The sequence below is a fragment of the Musca domestica genome, unplaced genomic scaffold (assembly GCF_030504385.1).
Source record: "Musca domestica strain aabys unplaced genomic scaffold, Musca_domestica.polishedcontigs.V.1.1 32, whole genome shotgun sequence".
Lineage (NCBI taxonomy): Eukaryota > Metazoa > Arthropoda > Insecta > Diptera > Muscidae > Musca > Musca domestica.
Genome location: NW_026712311.1, coordinates 4,480,939 through 4,493,787, shown reverse-complemented (window position 1 = coordinate 4,493,787; position 12,849 = coordinate 4,480,939). Strand labels below are relative to the sequence as shown.

At 30.4% G+C, this 12,849-nt stretch overlaps 1 protein-coding gene across 5 annotated transcripts in view; it reads right to left on the bottom strand.

The window, feature by feature from the left end:
• The window catches only part of LOC101900487 (uncharacterized), a 29,913-nt gene that overhangs the window by 4,577 nt on the left and 12,487 nt on the right, over positions 1 to 12,849 (bottom strand). The window contains exon 1 of one of the 5 annotated variants that reach the window (XM_005181549.4): positions 50 to 215. The exons of the other annotated variants lie outside the window; for them this stretch is intronic. Within the exon in view, the coding sequence (XP_005181606.2) occupies positions 50 to 143 (94 nt within the window). The 5' untranslated portion in view covers positions 144 to 215. Of the gene's footprint in view, positions 1 to 49; positions 216 to 12,849 lie in introns of those variants that run through there. 5 annotated transcript variants of the gene reach the window in all.

Sequence of the window (12,849 nt, the reverse complement as noted above, 5' to 3'; positions counted from 1 at the left end):
CAGAAAATTATTTTAAATAAAATATCAATTTTTTATAAATCCCTCCCACCATCAAACCGATATTCGGTTGGTATTAGTTTATAATTCGGCAGGACTTGGGCCTCCATTTTCCCTCCACTTTTTCTCGCCAAATATCGAAACATAAAATTCGAAAATTATTCCAATATCGCAAAAATTTCAGACGTGTGTTGTTCACCAAACTACCAACTTCAATCAAATGAGGTTTGATTATCGCAAGGCGAATTTTCTTCCCAATCATTCTGCCCATTGCCAGCCGCCCCTCTTGCCCCCCTCAAATACAATTTTATCTTATATGGCGAAAAATCTTGATATCAGTCGCCAGCAAATCAAACAAATACAAAAGTTATTTGCTCGAATTATTTCAAGATATTTGTTAGGTCGTGTGTGTGTGTAGGAGGGGGACCCTAATGTTGTTGTAGTTTTTGTCTTTGATCAAACAAATAAGTTATACAAGTTCTGAAGATGATTTATAAATCTTTCTTTCTTCTTCGAAGATGAAACATTTAGGTGGGAATCAGGGAATCTTAAATGTGGGAAAGGAGGGTACATTTTAAAGAATTTTCTTAAATTCTTAGAGCCCAATAATCGGGGATTTAAAAAAAAAATGCCTAGTTGTTTTCAAGGTCAATAAACGTGGATTTTTAAATTTTTTTTTCTGAAATCTTTCTAGATTCTTAGAGGTCTATAAACGTGGATTTCTTAAAGAATTCTTTCTAGATTCTTAGAGGTCCTTAAACGTGGATTTTTTAAAAAATTCTTTTTAGATTCTTAGAGGTCTATAAACGTGGATTTTTTAAAAAATTCTTTTTAGATTCTTAGAGGTCTATAAACGTGGATTTTTTAAAGAATTTTTTTTTTGAATCTTGGAGGTCCATAAACGTGGATTTTTTAAAGAATGTTTTTTTTAGAATCTTGGAGGTCCATAAACGTGGATTTTTTAAAGAATTTTTTTTAGAATCTTGGAGGTCCATAACGGTGGATTTTTAAAGAATTTTTTCTAGAATCTTGGAGGTCCATAAACGTGGATTTTTTAAAGATTTTTTTTTAGAATCTTGGAGGTACATAAACGTGGATTTTTTATAGAATTTTTTTTAGAATCTTGGAGGTCCACTTTTTAAAGAATTTTTTCTAGAATCTTGGAGGTCCATTTTTTAAAGAATTTTTTCTAGAATCTTGGAGGTCCATAAAAGTGGATTTTTAAAAGAATTTTTCCTAGAATCTTGGAGATCCAATTTTTAAAGAATTTTTTCTAGAATCTTGGAGGTCCATAAAAGTGGATTTTTAAAAGAATTTTTCCTAGAATCTTGGAGATCCAATTTTTAAAGAATTTTTTCTAGAATCTTGGAGGTCCATAAAAGTGGATTTTTAAAAGAATTTTTTCTAGAAGCTTGGAGATCCATTTTTTAAAGAATTTTTTCTAGAATCTTGGAGGTCCATAAAAGTGGATTTTTAAAAGTATTTTTTCTAGAAACTTGGAGATCCATTTTTTAAAGATTTTTTTCTAGAATCTTGGAGGTCCATAAACTTGGATTTTTTAAAGAATTTTTTCTAGAATCTTGGAGATTCATAAATGTGAATTTTTTTAAGATTTTTTTCTAGAATCTTGGAGATTTATAAACGCGGATATTTTAAGAATTTGTTCTAGAATCTTGGAGGTTCATAAACATGGATTGTTTAAGATTTTTTTCTAGAATCTTGGAGGTTCATAAACGTGGATTTTTTAAGATTTTTTTCTAGATCCATAGAGGTTTATAAAAGTGGATTTTTTTAAAGAACTTTACATAGATCCGTAGAGGTCCATAAACGTGGATTTTTTAAAGAATTTTTTCCAGATCCATAGATGTCTGTAAAAGTAGATTTTTAAAGATTTTTTCTAGATCCATAGAGGTCTATAAAAGTGGAATTTTTAAGACTTTTTTCTAGATCCATAGAGGTTTATAAAAGTGGATTTTTTTAAGAAGTTTTCATAGATCCGTAGAGGTTCACAAACGTGGATTTTTTAAAGAATTTTTTCCAGATCCATAGATAAGATTTTTTCTAGATCCATAGAGGTCTATAAAAGTGGATTTTTTAAAGAATTTTTTCTACGATCTTGGAGGTCCGTAAACGTGGATTTTTAAAAGTATTTTTTAAATTTTTTTCCTAAATTTTTGAAGGTCTAAAACGTGGATTTTTAGAATAATTTTTTTAAATCTTTTCCTAGATTTTTGGAGGTCTATAAACGTGGATTATTAAAATAATTTTTTAAATTTTTATCCTAAATTTTTAGAGGTCTATAAAAGTGGATTTTTAAAAAAATGTTTTAAAATCTTTTCCTAGATTTTTGGAGGTCTATAAACGTGGATTATTAAAAAAAAATAAATTATTTCCTAAATTTTTGGAGGCCTATAAACGTGGGTTTCTCCTAGATCCTTAAAGGTCTACGAACGTGGATTTTTCAAAAGATTTTTTCGTTAATTTTTGGAAGTCTATAAACGTGGATTTCTCCTGGATTCTTAAAGGTCTACAAACACGAATTTTTTAAGATTTTCTCCTACATCTTTGGAGCTCTATAATGTGGAGAAGTTTTCCTAGATTCTGCTAAAAATAGTTTAAGAACCTCTGTATATTCCCTTCAGCGAATTTTGATTGCTGTTGTTATTTGATTTCCAAGATAAGATTATGTGCTTGGCACACAAACAGTTTATCACTCATCATCATGTAAACACTAAAACTATTGTTGTTTATGATCTGTAACTCTCGGATACTATACGGCAATGAAAAAACAATTAGGGGACCGACTCAGACGGTGTGAAGAAACAACAAAAATATGATGTAAAGAAAAATCTCGAAGAGGAATTCTTACAAGACATCTAAATAAACAATAAACAACATGAAAAATATTTGTTACAATTTCGATTTCAAATTCATTCCAAGTCATTGGACAAAGGTGATCCGTGTGTATGACCGCATTGCTCAATTATTTATTTGTCCATCCAAATCGAATCAAATGTCTATTGAATGAATTTATTAGGACCCATGGGAAGATGTTGTGCCCCCGATGTTTAACAACACCATTTATTTGGGCTAATAAACTCCTCATAATTATACTGCTAATTGGTAATAATGAAGCTGTTTGTGGGGTGAGAAGCGGGGAGGGGAGGTGAGTGGAATTGCGTTTTGTTCGGTGATAAGAAACCCAACCTTACATACTTTATTTTGCGGACTGTCGGATACTCAGGTGAGTCGAAAAATGAAGCTCTTCAAAAAAATAAGGGAAACATTTTTTAAAAAAAGTCCACGTTTATAGACCTCTAAGAATTTAGGAACATTTCTTAAAAATCTACCTTTATAGACCTCTAAGAATGTGGAAAAATTTCTTTAAAAAATCCACGTTTACAGACCTTTAAGAACCTAGAAAGAATTCTTTAAAAAATCCACCTTTATAGACCTCTAAGAAAGTGGAAAAATTTATTTAAAAAATCCACCTTTATAAACCTCTAAGAATGTGGAAAAATTTCTTTAAAAAATCCACGTTTATAGACCTCTAAGAATCTAGAAAGAATTCTTTAAAAAATCCACGTTTATAGACCTCTAAGAATCTAGAAAGAATTCTTTAAAAAATCCACGTTTATAGACCTCTAAGAATCTAGAAAGAATTCTTTAAAAAATCCACGTTTATAGACCTCTAAGAATCTAGAAAGAATTCTTTAAAAAATCCACGTTTATAGACCTCTAAGAATCTAGAAAGAATTCTTTAAAAAATCCACGTTTATAGACCTCTAAGAATCTAGAAAGAATTCTTTAAAAAATCCACGTTTATAGACCTCTAAGAATCTAGAAAGAATTCTTTAAAAAATCCACGTTTATAGACCTCTAAGAATCTAGAAAGAATTCTTTAAAAAATCCACGTTTATAGACCTCTAAGAATCTAGAAAGAATTCTTTAAAAAATCCACGTTTATAGACCTCTAAGAATCTAGAAAGAATTCTTTAAAAAATCCACGTTTATAGACCTCTAAGAATCTAGAAAGAATTCTTTAAAAAATCCACGTCTATAAACCTCTAAGAATCTAGAAAGAATTCTTTAAAAAATCCACGTTTATAGACCTCTAAGAATCTAGAAAGAATTCTTTAAAAAATCCACGTTTATAGACCTCTAAGAATCTAGAAAGAATTCTTTAAAAAATCCACGTTTATAGACCTCTAAGAATCTAGAAAGAATTCTTTAAAAATTCCACGTTTATAGACCTCTAAGAATCTAGAAAGAATTCTTTAAAAAATCCACGTTTATAAACCTCTAAGAATCTAGAAAGAATTCTTTAAAAAATCCACGTTTATAGACCTCTAAGAATCTAGAAAGAATTCTTTAAAAAATCCACGTTTATAGACCTCTAAGAATCTAGAAAGAATTCTTTAAAAAATCCACGTTTATAGACCTCTAAGAATCTAGAAAGAATTCTTTAAAAAATCCACGTTTATACCCCTCTAAGAATCTAGAAAGAATTCTTTAAAAAATCCACGTTTATAGACCTCTAAGAATCTAGAAAGAATTCTTTAAAAAAATCCACGTTTATAGACCTCTAAGAATCTAGAAAGAATTCTTTAAAAAATCCACGTTTATAAACCTCTAAGAATCTAGAAAGAATTCTTTAAAAAATCCACGTTTATAGACCTCTAAGAATCTAGAAAGAATTCTTTAAAAAATCCACGTTTATAGACCTCTAAGAATCTAGAAAGAATTCTTTAAAAAATCCACGTTTATAGACCTCTAAGAATCTAGAAAGAATTCTTTAAAAAATCCACGTTTATAGACCTCTAAGAATCTAGAAAGAATTCTTTAAAAAATCCACGTTTATAGACCTCTAAGAATCTAGAAAGAATTCTTTAAAAAATCCACGTTTACAGACCTCTAAGAATCTAGAAAGAATTCTTTAAAAAATCCACGTTTATAGACCTCTAAGAATCTAGAAAGAATTCTTTAAAAAATCCACGTTTATAGACCTCTAAGAATCTAGAAAGAATTCTTTAAAAAATCCACGTTTATAGACCTCTAAGAATCTAGAAAGAATTCTTTAAAAAATCCACGTTTATAGACCTCTAAGAATCTAGAAAGAATTCTTTAAAAAATCCACGTTTACAGACCTCTAAGAATCTAGAAAGAATTCTTTAAAAAATCCACGTTTATAGACCTCTAAGAATCTTGAAATAATTCTTTAAAAAATCCACGTCCATAGACTTCTAAGAATCTAGAAAGGATTCTTTAAAAAATCCACGTTTATGGACCTCTAAGAATCTAGAAAGAATTCTTTAAAAAATCCACGTTTATAGACCTCTAAGAATCTAGAAAGAATTCTTTAAAAAATCAACGTTCATAGACCTCTAAGAATCTAGAAAGAATTCTTTAAAAATCCACGTTTATAGACCTCTAAGAATCTAGAAAGAATTCTTTAAAAAATCCACGTTTATAGACCTCTAAGAATCTAGAAAGAATTCTTTAAAAAATCCACGTTTATGGACCTCTAAGAATCTAGAAAGAATTATTTAAAAAATCCACGTTTATAGACCTCTAAGAATCTAGAAAGAATTCTTTAAAAAATCAACGTTCATAGACCTCTAAGAATCTAGAAAGAATTCTTTAAAAAATCCACGTTTATAGACCTCTAAGAATCTAGAAAGAATTCTTTAAAAAATCCACGTTTATAGACCTCTAAGAATCTAGAAAGAATTCTTTAAAAAATCCACGTTTATAGACCTCTAAGAATCTTGAAATAATTCTTTTAAAAATCCACGTTTATAGATCTCTAAGAATCGAGAAATAATTCTTAAAAAATCCACGTTTATAGACCTCTAAGAATCTTGAAATAATTCTTTAAAAAATCCACGTTTATAGACCTCTAAGAATCTAGAAAGAATTCTTTAAAAAATCCACGTTTATAGACCTCTAAGAATCTTGAAATAATTCTTTTAAAAATCCACGTTTATAGATCTCTAAGAATCGAGAAATAATTCTTAAAAAAATCCAAGTTTATAGACCTCTAAGAATCTTGAAATAATTCTTTAAGAAATCCACGTTTATAGACCTCTAAAAATCTAGAAAGAATTCTTTAAAAAATCCATGTTTATAGACCTCTGGGAATCTAGAAAGAATTCTTTAAAAAATCCACGTTTATAGACCTCTAAGAATCTAGAAAGAATTCTTTAAAAAATCCACGTTTATAGACCTCTAAGAATCTTGAAATAATTCTTTTAAAAATCCACGTTTATAGATCTCTAAGAATCGAGAAATAATTCTTAAAAAATCCACGTTTATAGACCTCTAAGAATCTTGAAATAATTCTTTAAAAAATCCACGTTTATAGACCTCTAAGAATCTAGAAAGAATTCTTTAAAAAATCCACGTTTATAGACCTCTAAGAATCTTGAAATAATTCTTTTAAAAATCCACGTTTATAGATCTCTAAGAATCGAGAAATAATTCTTAAAAAAATCCAAGTTTATAGACCTCTAAGAATCTTGAAATAATTCTTTAAGAAATCCACGTTTATAGACCTCTAAAAATCTAGAAAGAATTCTTTAAAAAATCCAGGTTTATAGACCTCTACGGATCTAGAAAGAATTCTTTAAAAAATCCACGTTTATAGACCTCTACGGATCTAGAAAGAATTCTTTAAAAAATCCACGTTTATAGACCTCTAAGAATCTAGAAAGAATTCTTTAAAAAAAAACCACGTTTATAGAGCTCTAAGAATCTAGAAAGAATTCTTTAAAAAATCCACGGTTTATAGACCTCTAACAATCTAGAAAGAATTCTTTAAAAAATCCACGTTTATAGACCTCTAAGAATCTAGAAAGAATTCTTTAAAAAATTCACGTTTATAGACCTCTAAGAATCTAGAAAGAATTCTCTAAAAAATCCACGTTTATAGACCTCTAAGAATCTAGAAAGAATTCTTTAAAAAATCCACGTTTATAGACCTCTAAGAATCTAGAAAGAATTCTTTAAAAAAATCCACGTTTATAGACCTCTAAGAATCTAGAAAGAATTCTTTAAAAAATTCACGTTTATAGACCTCTAAGAATCTAGAAAGATTTCTCTAAAAAATCCACGTTTATAGACCTCTAAGAATCTAGAAAGAATTCTTTAAAAAATCCACGTTTATAGACCTCTAAGAATCTAGAAAGAATTCTTTAAAAAAATCCACGTTTATAGACCTCCAAGAATCTAGAAAGAATTCTCTAAAAAATCCACGTTTATAGACCTCTAAGAATCTAGAAAGAATTCTTTAAAAAATCCACGTTTATAGACCTCTAAGAATCTAGAAAGAATTCTTTAAAAAAATCCACGTTTATAGACCTCCAAGAATCTAGAAAGAATTCTCTAAAAAATCCACGTTTATAGACCTCTAAGAATCTAGAAAGAATTCTTTAAAAAATCCACGTTTATAGACCTCTAAGAATCTAGAAAGAATTCTTTAAAAAAATCCACGTTTATTGACCTCTAAGAACCGAGAAAGAATTCTTTAAAAAATCCACGTTTATAGACCTCTAAGAATCGAGAAAGAATTCTTTAAAAAATCCACGTTTATAGACCTCTAAGAATCTAGAAAGAATTCTTTAAAAAATCCACGTTTATAGACCTTTAAGAATCTAGAAAGAATTCTTTAAAAAATCCACGTTTATAGACCTTTAAGAATCTAGAAAGAATTCTTTAAAAAATCCACGTTTATAGACCTCTAAGAATCTAGAAAGAATTCTTTAAAAAATCCACGTTTATAGACCTCTAAGAATCTAGAAAGAATTCTTTAAAAAATCCACGTTTATAGACCTCTAAGAACCGAGAAAGAATTCTTTAAAAAATTCACGTTTATTGACCTCTAAGAACCGAGAAAGAATTCTTTAAAAAATCCACGTTTATAGACCTCTAAGAATCGAGAAAGAATTCTTTAAAAAATCCACGTTTATAGACCTCTAAGAATCTAGAAAGAATTCTTTAAAAAATCCACGTTTATAGACCTCTAAGAATCTAGAAAAATGTCTTCAAAAAATCCTAAAAGAGATCTAGAAAAAAATTCTTTAAAAATCAGTTTTATACATCTCTGGGAATCTGGGAGAATTCTTTAAAAAAATCCATGTTTGTGGACGTTTACGAATCTATACCTATGCCTACTCATTTTCACAAACCCACAAATGGAAGAGTTCATATGAATATGTCCGTTGCTCTCTCTCTCTCTCTCTCTCTATTTGTTCATCTAACACTGCTCTATTGTAAAGATCTATTGTTTACTTAATTTTGATACTCGATGTATAAAGATTGATAGACGTGTATTTTGCATTTTCTGAAGCATATCTTAAGGGGCAGTAAATTTGTCGTGGCTTTTGCTGTAATGTTTACACTTGACTCGAAGAAAAAAATACAAACAATAATCAAATTTCTAAAACTAATAACGCGCATTACGTGGACGTTTTTTTTTTTTTGCTGGTCATCGGTAGGCACAAGTTGTTAGCTTCGGTGTAAAAGGGATTGGTCGTATTCCCCCTACCTCTCCCCTTAGTAATTTATTCAAATTAGAAAAAAAAATCATCAAAATACACAGCAATCCCATTTATTATTCATTTTAGATTCAGAAATAAAACAAGTTTCGCATTCCGAATTTTTGTAAATTAAAAATGCGCACATACATAGCAACATCTTGTCATCTTTATTGCATTGACAACTACTTATACCCAGCCGACAAGTTGTTTTTTTATGAATTCACAATAAATATTTACAACATTTTTATCTGTATCACCCGACTGAATTGAATTGAAAAAAAAAAAAAACAAATCATTGTTTGAATTAGGTAAACATCATAAAATCAAGAGGTGGTAGGAATATGACTCTGATAACATTGTATTTGCCGCCGAGGAAGATAGACTACTTACCGGTTAGATGTGTGCATACATATTTATATATCTCTTATGGCATTTTGGTAGGCTTCCCCCCACGAAAAATGCAGGTTAATGACTTGTCTTCTAAACAAAATTTATTGCGAATCTTGCACTTTTGTATCTTTTTACTTTGAAATACAGGCAAATTATGTTTGTCAAACCATATGCATTTCGTCGAAAACATCTTCAACCTCCATGACAGCTGGCAGGTGGACAAAGTGTCATTATCAAAGAAATCCATTCTTTCAGCAGGAATGTAAATACAACCTTTGTACTTCTAAGTATCAAATATTGTAAATAAGCTTTACTTGCATTGCTTCGTTATCATGCCAAGAACAACAACACGGCAATGACAGAATAACCAGCTCAACAACAACATTTCAGTGTCATTTTCAAATTTTGTAAAAAAAATATGTTGACAACGAAAAAATATTTGTATCATCATTAGACAGACTACAACAAGAACAATATGAAAATAACAAATATTTATGATGGATTGCAGTTCAGGTTTGGTGATAAGATGTCTCAACTGGAAAAAAATATAATTCAAACGAAGGTTAATAATTAGAAAAATTTTATATAATCAATGGTAGCAAGTGCCGGCTACCATCATCAGCGAAAAGTCAACCTTAAAATTTTAGATCCGTTCCACGAGTTCACGTTAGGCCTTGTATACCCTCTACTATTCTATGGAGGGTATATTAGCATTGTCATTCCCTTTGTAAGTCCTCGAAATGTTAGACTCATGATATTCTGGATCAGCGTAACATTCTATGTCGATTTAGACGGACGTCTACCCGTCTGTTGTAATCACGCTATCTTTCGAACGAATTGAGATAGAAGGCTAAAATCTTGCACCCGTTTGTATTTTTATAAAATTCGTAAATTGATCATGTTGGTCCACCTACATTATTCACCGGAATTGTTTCAAATTTCATATTCCAAGTTTGTAAAGGGTACTACAACCTTTAAAAAAAAATTCGTATGCAGATCCACGTCTGGTATTTTGATGATTTCTGATTATTATTCAGCGGAATTTTTTCAAATTTCATATTTGAAGATCTTAATGGGTACTACACCCAATAAAAAAAAAATTAGGAATTTTTTGGAAATTTGTCAAGTGCCTTCCAAATGATGGGGGCTATTACATAGCTGTTTTTTATACCTTCCACCATTCGGTAGGAACTTGAAACATTTCAAAAAAAAATCCGTCGAAAAATACCACTCAAATGAAGACCTTTATATAGGAGCTATACAAAGACGTGTAAGTAATTTTAATAGACGTAAGTAATTTTGATAGGCTGTAGTAACTATTCCCAACTTCAAATACGAAATTTGACGCGATTCCGGTGAATAATATCAAAAAAATCGAAAATCCTATATGGGTGCTATACTAAAACGTAGACCTATATAGAAAATTCTCTTTCAGAAGGTAAAGTTCTCACAGAGAACATCAGATAATTCCATTAAAAAATGTGGTAAAAATCATTAAAATACCCAATATCGGGAGATGCCGTTATATGGGGGATATACGATATCGTAAACCTATATAGACAATTCTCTGTTAGGGGGTAAAGTGCTCAACAAGAACTCCTTGTGAAGAATTTCAGACAATTCCATTGAAAAATACAGAATATCGGGGGGTACCGCTATATGGGGGCTATCATCTTCGAACTTGATCTGCCTGCAGACAAAATACAGATCTGTGCAAAATTTTAGCTTCCTATCTTAATTCGTTTTGCCCAATTTGTATCAAATTAGTGCCATTTAGTACACTTAAGTATGAATTTCTTTTTGAATTTAGTACCATTTCTTCAAATTTAGTACAATTTAGTACACTTAAGTATGAATTTCTTAATGCAAAAATTCACGATTACAGCCCTATCGGTTCACCCAAATCCAAATTGTAACATTTAGTACCATTTAGTACACATAAGTACGAATTCCTACCTTCGTACAGTAATCCCAATTCAAAATTTCAAAATTCCAAATATATCGGTTCCCCAAAAATTTAAATTGTACCTAATCAAGTACCATTTAGTACACATAAGTACGAATTTCCAAAACCAGTCCTACAATTCAATAGTAATCTTATTTCCAAATAAATCCAAATTTTACCAAATTTAATACATTTTAGTATATATCACAGAGACTTCTGGAGAGAATATCACAGAGAAAAAAAAGAGGGAACTGATGAGGATTGGTGGCTCATTCCGAAACCTAGGTATTCCCTGCCTTACCCCCTGGTAAACATTAATAAACAAACGCTGTTTTTATAAAAAAAAACTATTGGGATTAAGGCTGACAATTTTGCAATAACAAAATACTACGGTATGCAGAACAAAGATCTCAGCACTGGTCTATAACAGTGTTGTGGTCCATAACAGTTGTCAGGATTCAGCTCTATCCCTTTGTCAATTACCAATTTTAGTAGCATTTAGTATTTTTCGAACAATTATTGTACGCCATTTTAAAATGATCTCCATATCTCAACTTCAGATACCAACAGCGATCTTAATATCAATTTTCAGGATTTCAGGTCTTTCAGTTCCTCCTTTATCACATTTAGTACTATTTATTACAAATATAGTACACATATCCAAAACCAGTTCCTCTCAACCAGAGACACCAACAGTGAGTGACATTCATATCAAAAATTTAGAATTTTATCGCTATCCCTTCACCCAATACCAAATATAGTACCATTCAGTACTTTTCGTACAATTATAGTACACATTTTCGAAACCAGGCTACACATGAACAGCGACCCTAGTACCAAATTTCAGATTTCAAGTACTATGTTCACCCAACACCAAATTGTACCCAATATGGTACTATATCGTACTTTTCGTGCACTTGCCGTACACATTTCCAAAACCTGTTCTTTATTACAAGCCTACCACCAACAGGGACTCCACTACAAAATTTCAAAATTCCATCTTCATCCGTTTAACCTAAACCAAACTGTTCCAAAGTTAGTGCCATAAAGTACAGTTCGCACACTTAGTACACATTTCCGAAGCCACCTTCATATATCAAACTTAATTTCCCGCTTCGATTCTCATACCAAATTTCAGTTTATAGCTCCATCTGTTCACATATTACCCAAATGGTACTATTTTAGAAGTTTAGTACCATTTTAGAACCTTTTGTAACCTTAAAGTTTGAAATTCCAAAAATCCTTTAGTACATTTTTCCTGGAACCCATTAGTGACTCTAATTTCAAATTTCAGAATTCCTGCTCAATCCGTTTGACCAATACAAAATATTAAATTTTTATAAAATTAAATATTAAAAGTCTACTCACTTTTATCACCCATTGTATGCGTTTACTAATATGCCATAAAACGGAATACATTATTAACTAAAAATATACTTAATACATTTCAATACATTAGTGTTATTGTTGCTGCTTAGCAATAAACAAATATTGGCAAAACCAATCGAAAATATGCAAACACACCTTCATATTTTTATTTACAACAATTAATATTCTAAACAGAAACAGTGAACACTATTCGGATGTGTCTACATGGTTGTATGTACGTACATACGTACATACATACATAATATTATCAATATTCTAAAGATATCGGCAAGATTCAGTTAGATGAGTAGGCCTTATTGGGGTCTACAAAAGATGGACTTCTAATTCATTGTCAAATATTAGCTGCAGATCTAGATATTACAAAAGTGTTCTAAAAATCATATGCGACGTATAACACTGTGCAACAGCCAATATATGGCAGGAAAGTGGAGTCGATAGTATTCGGTTGGTAGATCAAAATCTCAAAAGGGTTTCATGTTCCCTGGCCAAACATTTTTTTAAGGTCCCTTATATATAGCCTTAACCATACACAAAGGGCCTCAAATATTTTGTTCTATACTTCGCAAAATGTAAGAATCATTTGTACAAAAT